This window comes from Gobius niger, assembly GCF_951799975.1.
Source record: "Gobius niger genome assembly, chromosome: 1".
In the NCBI taxonomy this organism is placed as follows: Eukaryota; Metazoa; Chordata; class Actinopteri; order Gobiiformes; family Gobiidae; genus Gobius; species Gobius niger.
Window position 1 is genome coordinate 21,042,664 of NC_136852.1, and position 24,285 is coordinate 21,066,948.

At 39.4% G+C, this 24,285-nt stretch overlaps 2 protein-coding genes across 3 annotated transcripts in view; both read right to left on the reverse strand.

The window, feature by feature from the left end:
* Positions 1 to 19,151, reverse strand: part of gab2 (GRB2-associated binding protein 2) — a 30,221-nt gene extending 11,070 nt beyond the window's left edge. For both annotated transcript variants that reach the window (XM_079577940.1, XM_079577939.1), the window contains exons 1-2: positions 18,752 to 19,151; positions 6,091 to 6,391 (exon numbers count right to left, since the gene is read on the reverse strand). In XM_079577940.1, the coding sequence (XP_079434066.1) occupies positions 6,091 to 6,391; positions 18,752 to 18,823 (373 nt within the window). In that variant the 5' untranslated portion in view covers positions 18,824 to 19,151. The remainder of the gene's footprint in view (positions 1 to 6,090; positions 6,392 to 18,751) is intronic.
* A 374-nt stretch (positions 19,152 to 19,525) lies between these two features.
* nars2 (asparaginyl-tRNA synthetase 2, mitochondrial) lies at positions 19,526 to 24,057 on the reverse strand. The gene is made up of 14 exons (XM_079565839.1): positions 23,770 to 24,057; positions 23,574 to 23,683; positions 23,378 to 23,498; positions 22,753 to 22,893; positions 22,604 to 22,684; positions 22,369 to 22,463; positions 22,145 to 22,277; positions 21,049 to 21,147; positions 20,905 to 20,942; positions 20,763 to 20,829; positions 20,558 to 20,695; positions 20,347 to 20,444; positions 19,803 to 19,829; positions 19,526 to 19,736 (listed from the first exon to the last, which is right to left on the reverse strand). Exons 1-14 carry the CDS (start codon positions 23,938 to 23,940, stop codon positions 19,592 to 19,594), a joined length of 1,464 nt encoding a protein of 487 aa, XP_079421965.1. The 5' UTR covers positions 23,941 to 24,057; the 3' UTR covers positions 19,526 to 19,591.
* Between the last annotated feature and the right edge of the window lie 228 nt (positions 24,058 to 24,285).

Sequence of the window (24,285 nt, forward strand, 5' to 3'; positions counted from 1 at the left end):
CAAAGGTCGCTTAAGTAAGCTCTTCCCATGACACTGCTCGAACACAAATTTGGGAGTAAAAAACAGCGCGTTAAAAGACCTCCCAGTCCTCTATTCAGGGTCAAAGAACTCCTGAGTTCATGAGCAATTTTCCAATTACCCTCCATAATACATCACCTACGGTCTCATCTGTTCTGTGGCTGTAATCTAATAGAATGGGGCGGCTGGTTTCACAGGGGCCCGATTTAGACAGCGCCGGGTTACAGAGGACAAGAGTGCCTTTGTGGAGCAGCTCGCTTCCTCCCAGTGAACCAGAATTAGCCCAGGACGCACCATAATCAAATCTCCAATCACATTCAAAACAAAAAATAGCCATGATCTATTTAATTATGTGGCTAAATATGGAAACTCTCAAATATAATAATTTGTGCTTTTGACAGCTGATAATATGAATAAGGTGTGCAATTATCAATTATCAACCATGTGACGGGCCACACCCGTGACTTCCTCAATAAGGCAATTCCTCTAATGCCGCCTCTTACTAAAGAAGATTGCATAGATAAAGCACGTCACAACTGATGTAGAGGTCAAGAAAAGGTTTCATAGTAATAACCTCACACACAGGAAACTCGGTTTCATCTGTGCTGATAATTTGTCCAAAAGTCCCTCTTTGTTTAGCAGCACCATTTGCATTGAGATTAATATTACACAGTGTTTTCAAATGCAAATGATTCATAGCTGAAGACATAAGGGCATGGGACAATTGCACGTTTTTTGGGGAGGCTGACCCCACTAAGATCTCCTAGAGATACTTCCACAACAAGTGAGTGAACGGATTTCGGGGTAAGGTTTCAAGAGTAAGAATGACACAGTCTGAATGGAGCTAATGACGCTGGCAGTTACATCTCTGGACCAAACGCAGCAGACACGCTTCTCTGATCACATTACTGCCCTGCGCCTGGGCTAGCTCTCCCATCTCCCCTGCATCATGTGAGCCCTCCCCACCCCCATCCTCACCCTGTACCCCCCTCCTCCTCCCGACAGCACCGCATCAATCTGCCTCAAAACACACAGGACGGATCAATCACCTAAAAGCCCCAGTCTGCTCAGGGCGGGGCCAGTTCCAATACGTCGTCCACTACTGCTGTTTGCTTCAGAGTCTTGAGCTTATTTCCAATTGTCTGACCTCATTCCATAAATATTGTAGCCACGCAACACTGAGGAGGACACGGGAGAGGGATTTCAAAATGTTGTCCCTCCCTATATGAAAGCAAGGGAAAAACATTATCTGATATGACAAAGTGATTTATGGGGTTTTATGAGATCATATCAGTTGCATTCAGAGCAATAAAACGCAGTCTGCTTCCCACCGGAAATAAGACGGGGGCGCATTAGCCATTCATGTTGTGCATCACACACGACAAATACATACGATTTATTTGTATCATTTATGGCTGACATAAGCAGAAGAACCAAGGAAAGCTTTCTTATATAGCCAACAGAGTATGAACCCTCTTACAGTTGAGAAACCTGGCACATAAGAATAATATGAATAGTTTATATATTTGCGCTGCTTCCCTGAAAACAACAGGATAAAGCGTAAGCATTAGTTTCCTTTCTTATTTTTAATGTTACAAAATTACGTTTTAAGCTAAGTTAGGTTCCTCGTCCTACTTCTTTCGTCATTACAAGTGAAATGAATGATTTCCTCAAAAGCTCATTCTAAGAAATTAGTTTTCGAGGAAGTCAGATAAAATCTTCACTGAGGGCTAAGAGAGATTTGAAAACATATAAGAGGATATATGACACTCTCCACAGATCATTTATCTCTGAACATACAAGAGGGAACATCTCCAGCAGTGTGTTCAGATTCACAAACTGCTGAAAGTGCTGTTAAATGTGCTGATATGAATTAAGACACATGAAAAATAAAGGGAAATCAGTATCAGAGGAGGTGTAAGTATGGAAGAGGAAGGGTAGTGGAGGATGGTTGCAGTAGTAGCAGCATAGTAACGAAAATTATTATTAAAATATTATTTATTGTTGTCGCAACAGTAACTGGTTTTATCTCTGAATGTTTTGACACTCATTTCATTTAAAACTTTAAGTAACTTTCCACAAATTTGTGATATTGGTGAGAATGGGAAATTTCCGCTATAATTCAGAATATTGGCCCTGACCAATACAAGTAATTAAAAGAATAACAATACACACATTTTGCTCCCATTTTGAATACATTTCTATTCTCTATAATCACTGGAGTGGCCGTCTTTTTGATTTATATAAGCCCAAGTAGTAAAACAAGATAGCAATGGCTTTGTTCTCTCGACAGAACAAAAGTACATGTAGAGAGGCGTGTTGACAGCTCTGAACCTCATCCCTTTATCCCAGCTTAGAGTTCAAACAGCCGCAGAGAGCTCAACAAAGCCTGCGATTGACCAGACCCATGTTCCATTCATTAAACAGGGCTCGGGGGTGGGTCTCCCTGCTGCAGACACACACCACACACCGGGCCATTCACAATACTGCATCTAAAGCCAAATGTAGCTCACTTTTATTAAGACAAATTAATATGTCATTAATAAAGGTTTATGGGGGTTCATTTCAAGACATAACCAACAAAATGGCCAAACCTGTTATTATATACTGTATGTATCAGTCAGACAGTGGTAGAAATGCAGTACATGAACATGGCAGATGTATTTGCAAAAAGCACTGTCAGAGAGATGTGGCTGCAGAAACCTGACCTCCAACTGCCACTGTCTCATTATTTCAACTAAAATCAATGCATGTGAAGGGCACTTTGAGAAGAGAATATGCACACAAGCATGTGATTAAAAAAAAAAAAAAAAAAAAAAAAAAAAGCCAGGCAAAGCAGACAGAAACACGTGTGCAGACATAATGAACTATAAGACTATAAAATGTCAAAATTGTTAACAAACTGAAGTATTTGTTGTAGTGCGATACTTAACATCCAAACCAAATTGAATGTGTTTGTTTACATCAACACTGTTGATGGAAGTTGTAAAGTTAAGTGTGTGCTTCACCACTATTACAGTAGGGCAACAAGTCAGACACAGATAAAAATAAATCACCCACTTTGTCGGAATCTATTAATAATCAAATGTATTTCCAATAAGGAACTTGTATTGCTGACGTTTTTCTTTTTTGTTTTGCATGGTTTGTTTTTCTCAAAGAGGGAATTCCCAGTCCGTTATGTGACACACTGACTCACCTCTGCAGCGGTTGGCTGTGGAAAGTCTAAGATAATACAGTATGTTTTCATAAAAGTATGTTTTCTAGTTTAAGAAATGTTATCTGCAGTTAGCATTTCCTATCTATGTTCCTAAATTTGAAGTAAACATGTTCTACAGACTTCACTGATAACTAATGTCATGTTGATATATCCACAATCAAAAACACCTTTCACAATATGCCAGTTATTTATACTTAGACTTTTGTGTATATTACTTCAGCCCACACACGGGCAAAACGGGCCCAATCAGTAAGCCTGAAATGCACTAGGCTTTGGTTTGCCAGATCCTACGATTAAAACCAGTACCTGCTAATGTTTTTCTTTTCAGTTCCATTTAAAATCAGTAAGCTTCATTCTACATACCCTGCCTTTAACTTAAGTATTCAATTAAACTGCAACAACAGAACAAATGATGAATAATGCATCAGCAGAGAAATCCCCTTTTTAATTGCTAATGTCGCCTTCTGTATATGATCTTTCCTTTGCATCCAAGTGCAAATAAAGATACAGAGAAAATTTGATACGTGTGAGTTATAATCTGAAGGATTTCCCACAGAGCCAGCGGTTTCCAGAGAAACTCATAGTAAACAGAAAATCAACAAGATGTGGTTACACTTTTCCTTTGGGTAATGTGACGTTTAAGACAATAAAAACTACAAGAACAATCTCTCAATAAAGCATAACATGAATCCTAACACTTGATACAATTGATAAAGTAAGGTTTACTTTATTGTCCCCGAACCCATCTCCAGATATGGAGCCAGGCTGATGGTCAGTATCATCTGGCTGGAGGATTTACCTGTTGTACATGTTTTTAGTGGTGGGTAAACCGGAGTACCTAGAGTAAACCCACGCAAACACGTGAAGAACATGCAAACTCCACACAGAAAAGTGAAGCATGAGCGCACCGCTGCGCCACCGCGCCGTATAGATCAGCTCTAATAGTGTCAACAAGTTCCTTGGAAAAGCCTCAGGCGTGATGTAAACACGCAATACTAACAGTGTCAAATAGGCTCCAGAAGATCCTTTCTGAGTAAACACATGATGAGCTGCTGCAGTTCATCTGATGAGCCAAATATGACTTCATCATTTCAGATGGAAAAGTGACCTCAAGCAAACAACATTACAGTCCATGTAGCCCTCTCACACTGTAGTATTTAGAATCAAAGTCATTGTTTCTCTCGTCCCTCTGTTGAAAGTCGCTGGTAAGGCTAAAATATCCTTTCCCAAGACGACACGCAATACGGCCATAATTTCTACAGAGGATATTTTGTTTGAATTGCTTAGAAACAGGAACTAGACATTTGATTGCAAACAAAAGAGTAACTTGAGCAAATAAGTCAGATCCTATATTTACTCAAAGAAGACTCCGATTACTCTAACAGCTTCCCAGACCAAGACCCCCCCTTCTCCTCCTATTCCAAAGCACTACGTAATACAGATCCTTAGAGTCACACCCTGTTGGCTCCATAACGTACACAGTTAACTTCTGACGCAAGCCAAACTCATTAGTTTGTCCAGGGAGATCCCGTAGTGATGTGAGGGATAAAGTATTATGGTGTGTCCAGCTGCTTTCAGTGCACCTGGACAGTCGCATGTTGCAGATGATCAACCAAGTGCACTGTGCACTGCAGTTAACGGCTGCCAGATGGCCCAAGCATGAGCACAATATGGACCATAATAACAACAACAATATGAAAGAAGCTTATTCATAACATAGACTAATGATTGGGTCTGTTGAGGTGGTTTAGTCTTAAACAATTAAGTACTGGTTTGAATTCACAGTCTATCTTTTTTATTATTATCTATTCATTACATCATTTGCCTTAGCTAACTAACAGGATATATATATAAAAAACTGCAATGCCTTCTTTCAATTCCGTAATTGTGTGAGTATTTAAATCCTATAGTGCCAGACAGTAACATAATGAGGCATACAGGCATACTTGACAAAAAGCTCCATAATTATGATGCATTGTGCTCATTCAGACCAAGTTAATGAAAGATAAAGGCCTGGAGATTTTACATTTTGCATAATAATAATAATAATAATAATAATAATAATAATAATAATAATAATAATCATCATAATAATAATCATAATAATAATCATAATAATAATCATAATAATAATAATCATAATCATAATCATAATCATAATAAATGATGAACAAAATGTGCCAGACCAGAGAACACATCTCATCTGTCCAGCTCCTCAATCAATATCATCCTTAGTCACTGTGCGCTCTGGGCACTGCGGTCAAATTACACAATGTCCAAGTCACGTCATCAATTGACTGGAAGATCGCTGTTTTTCATTCCACGTGTTTAACATGATAATGTGCTCATTACAGTCTGGAAGATAAGTTTTGTATTTGTTTCTTAATCCCATCCCTTTTCAAACTGTAAAGTTATGTTGGTGTCGGAAAAATGGTAAGAGTCTTTACATTGTTTATTCAGCTTACCCCCGATAATCGCTCCAATATCACCCCAGTGTGTATCTGAAACTAGTCTTGTTCAGGAATTAGTAAGTAGCCTTATTGTGCCGAAGATTCTTTAGTTTTACTTTAAGTTTAGCATGTTGAATAGAATAAAGTCAACAAGAAGTTACAACTACACCATTCACGGATACTTTTACGATAAACCAATACAATGCATGAATACTTACAAATACTGGCAGCACCAAATAATAATGATGTTATTTTATAGGTACAACCATAGAACCAACCATTAAAAACAAATTGGAGGTTTCATGTCCAGCCTAAGGTGCTGCACAAGCACATATAACAGTGTCCAGGTGAGCTGCCACTTTTAAAATCTAAAAACGACACACACAGTCAAGCCAGATGCCCTACCGTGGTTATCATCCGACTGGTTGAAGCCGCACAGCTGGCAGATGGAGCGGACCCACTTGTTCATCTCCTCCTCGGTCTCGGCCACCAGGTAGAAGGTGCGGTCTGAGGTCTTGATGTCAAACACAAAGCTGTCCTGAAACTCCTTCCTCTTGAACGTAAGCCCCGCGTCCACCTGCTCGCAACAGTGCAGGTCGATCACCCGGATGGGCTTCTTGGAGTGGTCATTCTTGTAGTACTCCAAAACATCGGGGTCACCACTCATGCGGCCACTGCGGAGGATAAACCAGCGCTTCTTCCAGGCCTGGGAAGGAAATGGATATGTAAAGTAAGTAATGTATTAATTAATCTACATGGGAAATACAGGAGGCAAAAGGGATTGGTTTTGGTGAGAGAGATGCTTAAAAGTCAGTCAGTGGGTTAGTATGTTAGCGGGAATGCGGTTTTCACATTGTTTTGTTGCGTGTGGGTAGATAGACAGCAGGTGTTTTGGCCTATTTAACGTATTTCCTGTGTTGTTACAACCTTCCTTGTCAAGTTCAATGCACACTCCCGCTGGCCCCTCCCCTTTCCTGGAGTGATGAAACTCTCTTCCAATCAGATTTAAGTTTGGGTTTCGCTAGAGTGTCTTATTCAATGTAAACAAAACCATTTGAGCCTTATTAGTAGTGACTTTGGCAATAATACAGGTGGCTGATGTCCATTACAGTTGATGTAGTGCCATTGCAAACATCAGTGGAGGCGCATGGGCAGGGGAACATTTTAAATAAGGTTCAAGTTGAATTCAGTCAGTATTTATTATCCAGTCATGCATTTTCTCCAAATGTGTTTTTCTCATGCACTAATTCCCCATAAAGTAGGACCATAGAAACACATTTTTTCAAAAGGACGTGTTCATCGCCAGTGTTATGTTTGTTTTTTAAACTTAGAATCTAAAAAAGTATATATTTTTACAACTACACTAGACAAAAAACACAACAATTTAACCTGGCTCTATGCAATTTAACTTCATTCCTATAATGTTATACCAAAAAGAGTATAATAGAGCTTTTCAAAAGCTGAATAAGTATACAACAAAAGTTTAAAAATTATCTTTTCCCAAATCATCCCCTGTGTCTCACATTAAGATAAATAGTTAGTACTTAAGAATTGTAATTATCTGACAGTATCATCCTCGTTTGGTTAGCTCCAGCAGTGTCTTCCTCCTGCCTTTCCAATCAGATTAGAGTAGCAAACTATGCATGGAGGTTTCCATGTACATTGTCAGCTATTAATGGAGGAGTTCACACGTTACACATCACATGGAAATAAGGCTGTTGATTTCATTCAACAGCTGAATTAGGGGCATGCATCCCGAACAGTGCCATTTATCACAGCTCCATACGTTTTCCCAGTGGATGACTTAAAAGAACTGTGCGTTCTTTGTGCTGGAAGACAAAGAGGAAGATAGACCAGGAAGAGATGGGGGAATGAGTGGGCGAGCGAGTGGGGACAGAGGAGAGAGAGACTGGACATGTGCCAGCTATGCACTTCCGCCAGCCGCTGCCTCACATGCAGGTTGCTGACACACAGGATCCTGCAGGCCTCAGCCCCTCCATCAACACCCACAGGGCTGCGAGGCGAACTCAGCCCCCCAAAAAACACACAGCATGCAGCAGACACACCGCAACAAATGTGTTCCCTATGTGTCTGTGAGACCAGACAGCCGAGTGTAGTTCAAAGACTACGGCACTACATCTCACAGTCTTTACTAACTTGTTACGATTTATAGACATTTCACAGCTAGGATGAGGGAATTCAATGTGGTACGACTTGGATGCTTTTACAGAAATACACTTTAATTTCTGTTTTCAAGCTGCTTAATATTAGTTACTAGTTACAACACTATAAAAGATAAATCAGAAAATCAGAAAGAGCCAAAGGAAATTAAACTTAATCACCTCCATGTTAAAACATTGTCTGCATGTAGTAATAGCTTTCCCAGAAGTGCAGATTGTAATCTTATCTTTGTGTGAAACTATAATACTCTTGAGGCAGGCCAAGCATATTATGCAATGATTTCATTTTATTTTCTGTTATATTGATCCGGGCAAAAGACTGCAGGCTGTGGAATCTTAAATGATATCAGATAGTGCTGATAGTAAAGGGCTACTGGGCCACTGCGAACTAAAACACAGCACAACTTAGAAGCACCAATATTCTCACATCTTGTTTTGACCTTCATTATTATATACATTTGTATGTACGTATGTCTGATTTAGTCAAAAAAAAAAAAAAAAAAATATATATATATATATATATATATATATATTATTATTATTATTATTATTATTATTATTATTGTTATTGTTATTATTATTATCATTATTATTATTATTATATCATTTTGATGTCGTCGACCTATGGCTTAAAAAAAATAACATAACATAATAGGTGTTGATGCAGTGGTAGGAAGAGTTACTATGGTGAGAAACTGTCATAGGAATTGAGAGAAAACATTTAACAATTAAATTGTCAGACTCTTGGACAATTTTCTTACCCACTGTACGCATCTGACAAATCCTCACCTCAGCCTTCAAAGTCTGACAGTTGCACAGTGCACTCCTGTCTACAGATAGAGCTGTGGTTCTGAGCCATTACACTTGCCATCTCCATTTAAATACGATGTCCTTTTCTGGACACAGGGAACATTGCTTAATTGTGAGTTGGCGCTGAGCCGAGTTGAGGAGGTCAGTGCGACCCAGCTGGGTTATTCCTGGCATCCTTCAGTTGGAGACCGCACTTAAACACAAGACTCTCATCCCAGAAACAAGACTTAACTCTTCTCATAAGACCTGTCAGGCTAATAATAGAAAAGCTATTTTCCACTGTCTATTTGTTCTATTTACGGAAAATCAAATAACAGCACTCACAGTAAAAGTAAAGTTATTTAGAAGTGAACGTGCTGTGCGCTTAATTAGGAAAAAGTACAATTCAGAGAGATTACCTTTTATGAACAATGGAACATTTTCACTACTACTTCTACTACAATATGGCTACTACTACTACTACTACTACTACTACTACTACTACTACTACTACTACTACTACTACTACTACTACTACTACTACTACTACTACTACTACTACTACTACTACTACTACTACTACTACTACTACTACTACATGAACATTGCATTTTTGATAAAAAGTCTCACACAAAACCTATGTGAAAAGATCTAGTGAGAATAATATCTCTCTTACAGTCTCTACAAAGGAATCTCAAGGGACTCAAGGGAGCACCGTTCACATACAAATTTAACATCTCATGTTTGCCTCAGAGTAAATAACGGAGGAGAACACACCAGGGACAGGAACACCCAGCCAGCCCATGTCCGAGAGAGGCCTGTCTGAGCCCATCCATCACCGTCTGCAGCGGGACACTGGTCTCGGCTCTTCAGCGCTGCTACACCAGGCTCCTTCACTCCACTGGGACAAGAGTAAACTTAACACACCAGCCTTATTACTAAATGGGCTGTGTAGAAGACCAATGGGCCAGGTCAAATCACAGTTTTTACAGTGGGGTGGGAAGTGACCTGGAAGAAGTGGCTCTGTCAGTGTACTCTGGCTGTCCCACCATTCAAAGGCAGGTGCAGTATATGGGTGATTTCAAAATTCTTATGAATAGCTTGTGAGAGTGAACGGTCGGCCTTTGGTGTGCATCTAAACTCTATGTCTATGCCAGTCTTTAGGGTTGTGGGAATAATCACATTTTCATGGACTTGTGTGATCGAATCTATGGTAAACCACAATGATCGGCATTAGCCTTTTTAATTGACAGGTTTACAATCCACCCTGTGGCAGTTCATTGTTTGGAGTGGAATTTGAATGTTGAAGGAATAACATTTAAAATATTGTGTATTAAATAGAACGCATTAACATGTGTGTGCATGTTTTGAGCCTGTCAAAGACGAATTTCTGTCGCCTTTGGGGACAGACAATAAAGTTTCTTCCTACCCTATCCAGGGTTGCCAGGTTCACGGTATTCCTACAGAATGGTGCAGCTTTAAGAGCCTTTCTGCGGGTTTGGGAAGAGCTGTTGTTCATGTACTATGAAAATACCGTTTGAAAGACAAAACCTCAAATCAAAGGCCATCATAGTTGCTCTTTCTGTGGGAAGGAGAGGAGGAGGCAGGTCCACATCATCTGAGGAGCGCAGTGAAATAAATAAATAAATAAATAAATAAATAAATAAATAAATAAATAAATAAATAATAAAAACTATGATCAGGCTGTTTGTCTGCGGGTTTTGGGTGTTTTTTGAGAAACACTTGGTTTGGCTGCTGATACCTGGCAACCCTGAATCTTATGAACCTTAATGAAAGACATTGTTATTTGCTTTTGATTTTTTTTTTAAACTTATCAAATTGAGATCAATCAATTTGTGAAAAAAATGCTGTATTCTTTGCCATCAAGTGAATGATTGTCCATTATCCAGTACACTGCGTTCCAAATTATTATGCAAATTGGATTTTTGTGTCAAAAAGGTAAAAAAAAAAACAATAATAATGAAACTCATGGATGGTATCGTGTCTCGGGGCTCTATGAATCACTGACATTAATCTCAGAGACCCGGGATGATTCGTTTTCAGGTTAAGCCCAGTTAAGGGAAAAACTACTGAAAAAGGGTGTTCCACTTTATTATGCAGATCATCATTTTCAAGCAATATGGTAAAGAAAAAGGGTCTCTCTGCTGAAAGACCTTTCTGCTTGAATGCCTTGGTCTAGGTATGAAAACTTTCGATATTTCATCAAAGATTAAGCGTAATCATCGTACTGATAAGAGGCCGTGTAGCCCTGGATGGTCAGATCAATGGAGTAGTGGATGGTTGGTGAATGGCCACAATGTCCCAACAAGGCTGCGACGTCAACAGGGAGGTGGCGGAGTCATGTTTTGGACCAAAATCATAAGGGAGAGAGCTGGTCGGCCCCTTTAGGCCCTTTTAGGATCCCTGAAGGTGTGAGAATTACCTTTGAAAAATATGTGGAGTTTCTGACTGACCACTGTCTTTTATGCTACAAAATGAAGAGCCATGCTTTCCCTAACAAAATCCAAGCAGAAACTCTACAAAAACTCACAAGTTTAATGGATTTAAGAATTTTGAAGCTGCTATCACACAAGGGCTCCTATGGTAAAATATAACTTGACCTGTTAATATTTTTTTTGATTGAAATAGCTTTTGATTTCAGTAAATATGACCTCCTAATGCTACAAATTCAACAAATGACCACTTTCAGTTAAATACAAGCTTTAAAATGTATTGAAACGATGAGTTGCATAATAATTTGGAACAGTGGATTTTGAGGTTTTTACTATATTTATTTTTGAAAAAAATACTGTTATCACTAGGAAATTTTTTCCACCACATTTAAATGATCCTCTACCAGCTAAAGACTTGAAAATTATGCTGACTCTCATTTGAGTTGACGATTTAGAAAATCTTAGAAAAATGTAATTTGCATAATAATTTGGAACGCAGTGTATGTACTTCAATGGTCCAAGTTCCTGCAACCAGGAAGACATTTGCTGAAGTTATAACTTGTAAACCAAAATGAAAATGCAAATAATGTAGTATCCAAGTCATTTACCGTGACAGAAAAGACTTTTATCTCGCAGTCTATCGAGTCAACAATCTTCAAAAATAAATAAATAAATTTTAAAAAATGACAAAAGATGGTCTACAACAGTTTCAACTATTATTGTAGAAAATCTATACAATAAAAAAGTCAACAGAACGGAATGCAATACTGAACTTGGCCCATACCTCCAGTGGCTATTTAACCGCAGCCAGAGGGCAACCAATATCTGCTTTTTTTTCTTTTTTTTCAAATAGTCAAAAGACTGCACAATCAATCAGTCTACGGTAGAAAGAAAATAGTTCCTAAATCATAAAAAAGAAACCTATTGATTTCTTCCTAGGGGATAAATAAAGTTGGATTAAAAATATATCTAAACTTTGAAACAAATGTGGGTCCAACAATAATATTTGTCTGTTCAGTCGCAGACACACATCAACATTGGTTTTGGATCAATAGGAAGCAAAACAATAGCCTCAGTCTGTTTACCTCGACAAATACAACCTGTACTAGTTCCTTGTATCAATTCTTTTTGCTTCCTTGCATGGAAAAAAAAAGTGAAAAATGTCTGGCTCTATTTTTGGCAAAACAATGATACCGTAGAAAAACAAAATTGTACAAAAGCCTTTTTACACAAATACTACTGCACTGAAATAGCCGGTGTGTTGTTTTCTTATTTTGGAGATAGTGGGATAGTAGTGGCTAAATCATTATCATTAAGGTGTGCCATGAGGTCCTCACTGTGTGCTTAGCGCAAAACACTGTGTCAACACCATGCTATCAGTAAACATGTTTTTAAATGAGTCGTGTGCGCATGTTATTGGAATTGAAATAGAATAGTTGTGTTTACATGGACTCCCATTTAAGTCATGGGTAAGGAGGAGGTATATATATAAAACGGCAGACAGCTGAACAAACAATGCCAGTATTGACACTGTAAAACATGTAAGGACCTTTCCAGGGCTCGCTTTCTCATCTTTTAGCGGCTTTTGTGAAGGTCATGTTTGGTGGCAGGGGCTGAACACAGTCACGGAGTAAAGGCCTGGGGGGAGTATTTGGAAGACCTAGCACCACATTAAGGCTGAAACACTTTATGCAATTAATTAAAATAAATGTCAACTAAATTAGCAATCAAATAATCATTATTGTAATCGTATAAGCATACACAGTATAGGTTCTTAAAGAGAGAAGAAGAGTACCTATTAGAGCAACATAATGTTTTTGATGAAAAATTAAGCAACCCTCCCATTCAAGACAACCCCAAGCATGTTTCCGTGGTTTTTAAGGGTATATTGGCTTCCTTCATCATCCTAGATTTTGCACAGTAGGTCTATCCTCAGGTATTCTGTTTTGACCAGTACACAACACTAATGTCACACACAGTTCTCCCAGTTACCCCAACACTGGTGGTAGAATAGATCAATTACAGACATAGAACTTCCTTTGAGGGCAAATGATTTTCAGACTTTCCATTACAGATATTGTGCATGAAACTAAAGGAATCACGAGTAATAAACTTATTAAGACCAGATTGTTCCCCCGCAGACTGACTGCAAATAATAGCTGTCGTAATGGCCTTTTAAAATTTGGTAACACTTTCATCCCGGATCCTATTCACAGAGAAGATGCTTATTATTTTCTAAAGTTGCTGGGAAGCAGAAGAAATATTTTGTTTTCAACACCATTAAGGAATCTTCACAATGCATAAATTATAGGAAAGGGCAGCTGAGGCATTCTGCAAAAATGCTTTTAAGAATGCAAATGTAATATTGTGTGAAAGGCCAAAGCTGATTTTCACTTTGTTTGGACAATTTTACTGCTCTGAACATTTCTGATGTAAACAAATTACTTCAGTGGGTCAACTATAGGTGTACTCTGTTTCGTTGACAAGAGCACATTTTAAGTATGCATCATATACATTTCAGAACTTATTTGTAAAGGTCTAAATCAATAGACCTCGAATGGTGCTTCAGGACTCACCTTCAGTCTTCAGCCCACACAGTCACTGGGACCCAATACTGTATCTGATTTCATGCTTTGGTGGTAATACAGAAATGATGGGAGCATATAAAAAGCCATGACACTGCAGTTGTAAAAGCGATGCAGTGCAGTTGTGGTTCGTGCTAATAAAAATAATAATAATAATAGAGATGCTACATTGGTTCCCCACATTCACCTGACTCACTGGAGCAATGGTGTGAGAAATTAGCAGCAACATCCCATCAATGAATGGAGCTCTCGGTGGATATAAAATGCCTTAATTTGCAGTGTTAAGAAAATGAGTAATCTGAGTGAGAGGCAGGGCGCATTTAGCCTGAGCTGGGCCTGACAGTTTGACTAACGGAGGACATTATGTTTAATCAGAATTCTTTGTGGCAGGCACTTCCTGTCTGTGCCATCTGCTCCGCTCCAGCTCGTCTCTCTGTGCAGGGTGCTCTCAGACCCACTGCTTCAAAATGCGTTTGTAGATTTTTGGAATGAATAAACGTTTTGAAAATGTAAATCCTTTATGAGGGTAGATTTGTATAATTTAAAATATTTAGATTTTTTTTTAAATGAAAACAACAACATTGACACAACGTTTTATCATTTATCATCGAATCAAACTGCATTTTCTACAACAATATCAAGGCCGCTTGTGCCTCTTTAAGTTTGTACAGCATGTTTTAGAATGATGAAGTATAGAGAGTGATTCAGAAAGAGGTCATCTGAGGCTGATCAGCTCGTGGTACAGTGCGTGCTGACAGAGAGAGGCACAATAACATGATCGTGCTTGTTCAAGTGACATCAGATATTAATATTATGAGCGAGGTAGGAATTACTGTGTACTGAGTAATTGCGCTTGGCAATCACCAAGGAATGCAAACAGTAGTCGTAGTAAAGCAGCAACGTAGATGTGTTTTTTAAGTAAGGGCCACAAAAAAGAACGTTCACCATGTGCATGAATTGATCATTTAAAATTATACTGAACAGTTACTTAAATTGCGTGTTTGGGATTGCGTCACTTCTGTTGATGTGCCACATCCTGTCCCATTCTACTTTTAGCTCAGTGTGAGTTATATTTGTCTCAATTTATGATGATGTTCATTTGTAGGAAATGTCAGTTCCCACATTTGAAGTGACTCAAGCACCGCATTCAATGCGCAGCTATTACTGCACTTTTGTATGATATTCCTATATTGCATATTCAGCATGTATTGTGGTTATCTTTATCCAGTATTATGCAATGAATAGCAGTTCTTGAAAAACTCTCCACCATCTTGATGGAAAATATGCAAATAGTATAATATAGCAGATCCACATTATGCACTACTATTACAAAAAAAAGTAAAGGATTGGCCCAAAGACAAATAAATAGTATGGTGATCACTGTTTACATGCAGGACCAGGAATGAATGATTTTTGAATATTGAGTTTTGTGGCATGGCAAAATGGGGCCAAGTCCTATTCTGGCCACTTATCATCTCTTATCTTCCATTTCACATACAGGCCTTGATAGATTTAACATATGATATATTTCCTCATGAAGTTTCTACCTTTTCCCAATTTTCTATGTGTTAAACAACACACCCATCTTAAAGCCTACCAATAACTTTTGCATCTTGCACAGTGGTGTAGCTAATCTATGGCTTTTACTGTTTTGTGGTTTGCCTGCTGCTATGTGTGACCTCAAATCATTCACAAAGACTCACACCGTGACTGTAAAGCCCATTTAGTTCTCTGCCCCAATCTAATGACTGTCATATGACATGTAAGCTGCAACTTACAACCTGATGCTGAAGCTGACTGTTTGGTTGTATCCAATCACCGAGGTAAAAATAAACTCCTCATAATCTAAATGCCCTGAATTATTAAGTTTTCATGGCTGTGATGCATGCAATGATATGCCCTGATTAGAAATGAATGAACTGGAGTGTCGTGTGATTTCTAAAAATACACCCAAAATGACTTTTTATAGAAATAGCTCTTTCTAGTACAGCAAAGCGACAAACTGGACTGAAATGACGAGAGAATTTCAACTATGACTATTGTTTGCACAAAAGTACATTTCCATAGGATTGCATTGACTAATAACTGATAAGAAATACTCCTCCTGCCATTGCTAAAATAATTGTTACAGACGGTTTTATAAAGTTCTACTAGTATATAATAGGCTATAATTTCAGTGATAACATTGTCAGAGTTTTGTCAGAATCACAATGTTATAGGCCTAATTAATGGACAGGTTGCCTGTGCAACCTGACCATCAACTTGAAGCTCTTAATTTGCAATGATATCCACACTAATTATATACCAGCTTCATCCAACATCCTCTCCACCCTCTCCAACAGCCCAATGCCCATGTTTGCATTCATCCACAGCACACACAGATGGAGATGAACAAGGAAAAGGCCTGTGTGAGTGCTGTCTGTCAAAGCAGGAACTGGGCGGTGCTTGGAGTTGACCTCTGAGGGCAAGAACTTCCCAAAGCCCTGTTCAAAACACACTGCATCCAATAACTGACAAGGGAACACTAACCGGGACTCCTGCGTCCCCCTGTCCCTTCTTTACTGTCCCACTACAATAATAATGTTTTGGCACTGCATCTGTTGCTCTCATGTCAGTGATATGATCAGACAGAGAGGAATGAACAAACATGCTTGTATTGTCAGCAAAGGCAGATTGGGAGGGTCCTACCAACAAGTGTGTTCCCTTCACCTGAGGCAGGATCGCACCGTTTACATAGTGACACATAATGAGTCACAGTGGAACTCCAAATGACAGCTCATGTGTGCGTTTTAAGAGGATTATTATAACATGTATGTATGCAAATGAACAGGTGACAGACAATTCTTGTTCTATTTGAAAATTAAACAAAACTGCTAAGTCAATGCAGTTTCAATAAAACACAAGTCAGGGCATAATATAATAATGTTATTTCTGGCTTTTCATTGGTGATACACCACCAGAGATAAGGTGTGAACCGGGTTTAGTCACTTGTTTATTGTTTTGGATATTAGACATGGTTTAACTATTGCAATAAAGGCAATCCCCCAAAATGTAGCACAATGCTTTGTTGTGACAAATGTGTCACAATAACGTATAAAGAATACATACAGAAATTAGTAAAAAATAAAAATAAATAAATAAATAGTGATTCACAGTGAAGATATTATCACATTTGTAATTTGTAAGCAATCAGAAAACATTTGCCAGGAACAGTTACAAGACTGACGTGCAGTCTTGTGCAGTCTTGACGTGCAGTCTTGTAACTGCTCATAACAGGTCTCTGTTTGCATACAATTTGCATACAATTTTTACTCTGTAATACGCATTTTCCCGAAAGCACCATTTGAGTTTTAACAGCATTTCTGAGTGGCACATTTACAGAAAAGTCATGAGAGACTTTTCCTGTGAAGACCAGTTCAGGTTTCTACTGATTAACAAACACAGGCTGTGACTGGCTCGGGGAAGACTTGAATACATGAACGTCCAACCATGCATCATTTTATCATGTCAACTGTAAAATGTGTTGTTGTGCCACAGAAGCACACATTTCTGTGTTGGTCTTCTGTTCTTAAAAGATTTGTTTGGTTGTAATCTTTAGTGTTAGAATTTCACAAGAATGACTGAAAATCCTGCTACCAATGTATTAATAGTAGTCTACTACTACTACTACTACTACTACTACTACTACTACTACTACTACTACTACTACTACTACTACTACTACTACTACTACTACTACTACTACTACTACTACTACTACTTCTAAAATAGCCATACAACTATTTTTTACTGCTCACAATGAGTGGACGGCGGGTAGGTCGATGACAAAGCCTACCAACACAACGTTGATATTGTAAACATGGGCTATTTTGGAAAATGACTAATAAAAGACAAAACTTTCTTTCTTATTAGCATCTGTGACTGTTGCATGCCACATTCGGGCAGTTGTAGTGCATGAGTAGCATCTGTCTCTGCTGTGTATGAGAGATCAACACAGATCAGCTGACTGCAATAGTGAGTTAATACAGTGATTGTCTGAAGTCTGACTTTAAGTGGAAGGAATTCCAGATGAGCAGATTATGGTATCCACACTGTCTGCTGCAGACAGTGTCTCATGACATTTGTGTCTGTCTCAAAAGTGTGTCTAGTTGTTTTAGGTTTTAGTGGCAGCAGTGAGGGGCAGGGTGAGACTGTGTTCACTGTGTAGCCTGGGGAAGACCATTATGTTAGCCCCATTAAGCCTTGTGAGAGTTTTTTCCCTTGTTGTTTACACAGCGTTGTTGTGAACCAAGCAAGTTTTTTCCCTTTTTGGTCCTCTGTCCCAGCTGCTGATCCACACTGACTGCGGTGGTCTGAGTAAACATCAGACAGCTTTAAATGGAAGACAATGAGGAAATGACAGAAGGACAGCATGGGGGTAGGGGCATTTGGACACATACGAGGATGGATTTCTAGATGAAACGGTGTGATGACATCATGGCAAAGTCAGCTCGTAGGAACATGGAGCGGCCTCGTAATACAACACCATACATAAACACAGGACAGCTGTATTTATAGGAGATTGTCTCATGGTTCTATCAGCCTCCATAAATCCTATTATCTGATTTGTGTCTATTTCGCCTGCTCAACACCCAGCCAGACTTTAACAGCTTTGGCTTACTAAAATGTGCCATACACAGCTTTTTCCCCCCCCCCAAATGTTGTGACATAAGCGAGCACTATCCAATAAAAAGAAAAATTAGCTAGATCACCAACTGATCAGACATTATCTCATCATGATCAAGATAAGACCAACGGTAGGCTACTAGTGTGTGTGGCCTGGGGGTTGTTTAAGCAGAATCATAGACAGTTAAGAGGAATTTTTCCCACACCCATATACTGTCACAGACGCTGAGTGGGTGGCCCTCGTAGAAGTCACAAGCATCTGCTCAAGATATGAATGACACAGTAATAAGTCAATGGATGTCCAGATGGTGGGATGCACCTGCTCTGAGTGACACCTCACATACAGTGGAGAGAGACCAGAAATATCAAGCAACTCGGGGAGTAAATTACTTACATATCTCCTGAGTTTCTTCTCGGGCGGTGATTTGCGGAGCCAACCCTGGAAGATGATCTCTCCTCCGCTCATGATTGCCAGAGTTCCCTGCTGATCTCAAACCGCCGTGCTTCGCTAATACATGGCCACTTCACTCCAGGCGAGGTCGTTCGAACACTTTATTGGCATCCCCCTGGTCCCGGAGCAGCGCACTCCCCCATCTGATAGAGGCAGAGCGGAGCAGTGCTACTCGAAGAAGTAGTGAGTCCAGGCGGTGCAGTGCGCAACAAGCCGCGCTATTCCCGTGGAGCGCTGGAAACGGCGGAGACGTCTTCTTTTTTTACGCACGGGAAGCTGGCAAGGACCCGCGAGGGAACTCAACTAATGCGGGGCGAGGAAGTATCATAGTAGTTTGTTTTCCCAACTCATACCACGCCCACCGAGCGCAGAGGGATGGACTGCGCCGGGGCCAAATGATGGGAGATAAACAGTACTCACTAACCACGTAAAGCGTCTTAAAACAGGTTGTCAGGATGATCAAGAACTTGATTAGATAATTTGGCCGTGTGGTAGCCTTATCTTGTGTGGCTACTTTGTAATGAAATTATAAAGACTTAAAGAAATTGTACATTTGAGCAACATGCCTTCCTCATTCAAATTGCATGAAACTAATGTTGTTTATCAGAAGCTAAATTATTTCTGTAACCCGATTGTCCGGTGTGTTATGGAAGCTTTTACAATTTCAAATGTTCATTCCTGTCATTGCGGAAACCACACCACCTGGTGGAGGTTGAATAAAAATCATGATTTATTAAAAGAAAGGCAATAAATATAGTCACATATCAACTTTGACAGTGAATGTTACAGAAGACAAGAATGTGAAAATCTAGGAAAAGGAACCACATCTTTGATATTATCAATTCCCAGGATGCACTGCAGATATCTCTCAAATCCCATTCCAAAACCACCATGAGGAACAGAGCCAAAACGCCTCAGATCCAGATACCTGTGAAGAAAACAACAGAATGATTCTACTGTCACACGTTTTAGTTTGAATCAAAATGACATTTACCAGCTGTAAGTGTCCTCCAAGTCAGCTCTGGAATGGAACAAAGCACATTAAACAAGAGAACAAAGACTAATAAGTAACATGTATGCATTATTCAAATATAATATTACTATTTGAAAACTAAACTAGTAAAGATGCAGTAAAAAAGGTGTACAGCACTGTGTAATCTCCATAGACTGTAGAATAGCGATGGACTAAGGTTACGGTAGCTTTCCCATAGTGTGTAGCTAACGGACATGCTAGCAATTTGGCTGGATTTTTTAAGCCAGCTACTATATTTAGAATAGGGTGAAGATAAAAATAAAAATAGCGAAACGAGTAAAATAGGACGATGTTGCGCATGTAAAGACAAATACGTGGAGATAAGAATGACAAGCCTGTTAAATGATGACATATCGGGGCAAAAAAGTTTTGACGGCAAGTCCTTTACTGTAGGGAACTTTCAGGGCCTGCCCCCCATTTCCCCTTAGGCTAATAGCAATGTTACATTCACAATTTTCATAATCTATGGTTATCTCTTAATAAAGCAGCACAGGAAGAGCCTTACGCCTCCAGCCGAGCCGTGAGCAGATCGAGCCTCTCCTCTCGGAGGGATCCGCCACACAGCTCTCCAACACCAGGCACCAGCAGGTCCACTGCAGCTGCCTGTACACACCACAAAGTTGGAGCTCATCTCAACGCAAAGGAGAACTGCTACCATCACAAACCAGGACTTCAGTCAATAAATCATTCACTCTGTAAATGTGACTAGGGCTTACTGTATGCCTAGGATGATCCTGGTTGTCTCTTGCATAAAAAGGTTTCAAGTCATAGGGATAATCAGTGACAAAGACTGGTTGGTTGCCACAATGTTTTACCAAGTACTTCTCATGTTCAGTCTGAAGGTCACAGCCCCACTGTAGAAAAGACAGGGCACTGAAACTGTGCAATCATGTTTTATTAGGAATACAACATGAAACTTACTTCTGTTGAGAAGACAAAAGCCTCTGTGCTGCGCTGCAAGACTTCTACAGCCTCATTGTATGAAATACTGCAGAAAGAAAAAGGAATGTTGTACCTATTTTGAATTACTTTAGCATCATTGCAAATAGTTAGTTTTACACACATAGTAAATTTCCTCTTGAGCATTGCATCAACAGCTTCCTTTGAAAGCAGAAGAACAGGGTGAGAAATTAAGACTGCCAAATACAAGGATGGATACGCACTGCAGGTATGAAGTAATGTTGAATAAGTGTCCTTGAGGTCTCACCCTGTGTCCAGGAGTCACATGCTTGTGAAATAAATCCACATCCTCTGCACACTGAGTTAGAACCTGTTCTGTGGCTGATCTGAACAAGTCCTCCATGACCTAAACCAGAGGACAGTTTAATGATTAAATCTTCACTGTAATTGCACACACGGGCCACTACTAATTCACTGAACATGTGTCTCAATGTACTAAGCTAATATTCTGGTGGATACTATAGTTCCAACAAAATCTGATACGAATGCTTGAGAACATTTTTACAAATAATAATACTAAAAAGTATTAAAAATAATAATGCTTTTTATAACAATAACATGTTGAATTAACAATAAATATGACCTTTGAAATGTTCATCATGTCTACTTGTCTTAATATATGCAACGTTCCTTTCGTCAGACACTAGGGTTAGAGATGATACATTTTTTCCATTCACGTGCATCAGCTGCTATCTGTGAACCTTTCTCAGAAGAATCATAATTATGTCAATGGTGATGTGTTACTTTTCAGCTCTTCTTTCTTCCGGGGTATGGCCAGCTTGACAGTCCTGACAGGTTCATCAGAGTGGCTACGCCTCCTGCCGTCCACTAGTCCCCGGGCGACTGGGGCATGATCTCTGGAGAAGGGCGTCCCAGGTGTGGGAGAGGAGAAGCTCTTCTTCGGAGCACCGACACGATCACCACCGAAAGAACAGCTAATAAGTGACACTTCACCTGTGATACTTCTGAGGAAGGTTTGCAGATAGTGCCTGAAACATGTAAAGGTAAATAATCTAATAATCTCTAATCCTAGTGCCTGACTAAAAGAACTTTGCAATACACTATGCTAAGACTTGTGAAATAATTTATGCTAAGACTAATGCATTTTACAAGTTTTCTTTAAAGAATTACTGACTATTATGTACATTTCTCAACTATAACCCTCTAATACAAGGTTTTTAATTCCATGTATGTGAATGATAACTTTAACATCTTTTTAATATTAGCATGCCTGTTTGAACAATATGTTAAAAAAAACTGCTTTGATACAAAAAGAGAAAACCAATAGAAATGTAATTATTACAAACATGAGTCATCATGAACTAATTTACTGCGCCATGTACCTTAGTCAGATCCTCTATAGACTGCGTGAATGAGAGCTCAGCCTCCACCATGTAAAACTCAGCCAAATGTCGTCTGCTTTGAGAGTTTTCAGCACGAAAAGTTGGGCCAAAAGTGTAAACTCTAGATAAAGCACTTAAGAGACAGGGAACGTAAAAAGTATTAGGCATATTGAATAAGTTTTTTTTGTGAAATGTAACAAGAAACATTATTTTAAGCATCTTACCCTGAGATCACCTCCAAGTGAAGCTGACCAGACACAGTGAGATAGGCTGGCACTGAAAAGAAATTGAACTCTCCTGAATCTTGCGGACATGTTGCCTGAGAAAAAAAAAAACACCATATCAAGTCATTTGTTGATACTTTAATTACAGGTAATATGTCTTATGCATGTTCATTAAGATTCTTGACTTCAAAAACGACTTGGAAGGTATTAAATAATGCTGTGTTTAAATACTGACTTCAACTTGGAAGAGCTCCCCTGCTCCTTCACAGTCATTAGATGTGATCACTGGAGTGTGGATCTGCACAAAGCCATGTTCCTGGAAGTGATATAAGTTTTGCATATAGATTATATTACATTCAGGTGAAAATCCACTGATATCCTCACCTTGAAATAAGAGTGAATAGCTGCAGTAGCTTCACTTCGTATTCGCATTAAGGAGCTAAAAGAATTGGTCCTGCACCGCAGATGTGGAAACTGACGAACATACTCTGGACTATGTCTCTTTTTTACTTTGAAAGGAAACGCCTGAAATAAAAAAAGAGCATCAGATGTTTTAGTGGGGCGGCACGGTAGCGCAGCGGTTAGTGCTCTCGCTTCACAGCTAGAAGGTCCGGGTTCGATTCCCACCAGGGACGGGGCCTTTCTGTGTGGAGTTTGCATGTTCTCCCCGTGTCTGCGTAGGTTTCCTCCGGGCACTCCGGTTTCCCCTACCACTAAAAACATGCACAATAGGCCAGGATGAATGATGTGTGTGTGAGTGAATGTATGGTGGTGTCAGAGGGTCCGTTGGCGCAGACGTGTGTAGTCGTGAAAGCGCCTCTGACAGTCTCCCCCAGGGGAAACTGAAGCTACAAACGTAGCTTTCCACCACTGAGTATGGAGTGAATGTGCAATTGTCTCATGTAAAGCGCTTTGTGACTATATGTCTGTGAAAGGCGCTATATAAATAAAGATCTTCTTCTTCTTCTTCTAGTGTAAATACAGTACCTAATAATTGAGTGCACTTTACCACAGGGTTGCATTCTCCAACAATCTTAATTTCCTCTGCTTCAAGTTCAAAGGGTTGTTTTGGATGAGGACTTTTCTTCAGGACACCCTTGATTTCAACAGCACTACCAAATGTGAGCAACCTAATAAAGAAAATGCATGTAGCCTAAGTGGTCAACGTTGAGTTTACAGTTCAACAATAATTATGGTTTCCTTACGGGTTATTTAGATCCGACGAGGCAAAGATCTGAAGAGATTGCAACGAGCTCCCATCATTAACATGGACAAATAGGTTTTCTTTCTGAGATCTGACAGAACGAACCCAACCCTAGGAAGAAATACACACAACAGGAGAAATCATATCATTGTTCAACTCGGCGCATTAACGCAAACCACGTAGTACTGCTAATTTACCTGGATTGTAACTTCAGATCCTAACTCTACACCGGTCAATGCTTCGGACACTCGTACTTTTGTCGGCGTCTTTCTACAAAAAGGACGAGCTTCTGAGCGTAGCCCCGAAGGAAAAGAGCGACGAGATCCAAGAGAAATCGTTTTAATTGCGGCTCGAAACATGCTGATCATGACACCGTCTGCAACAAGAAGCTACATGGACAAAAGGGGAAGCATGTTACTTAAAACTCCCGGGTTTCAAAGCTTTGTATGAGCCCTGACCAGTGAAGTAAATATGCCCTGACATTCACGTTGGGTCTTCTCTCTCTGGGTTCATCTCTTCCTGTTTTAGTTTTCTGCGATTGGTTCGCTTGGGTCATGTGACTAAGATTTACCCAATCACGTTTGCTTCGATGCTGATGGGCGCTGTAGTTTCTTAAACAGCTGTTCACGTGCGCCTTGGGTACACTTTTAGAAAAATTAAAAAAATAAAATAATAAGTGACATTTTAAGGACAAATCAACAGTTAGGAAAACA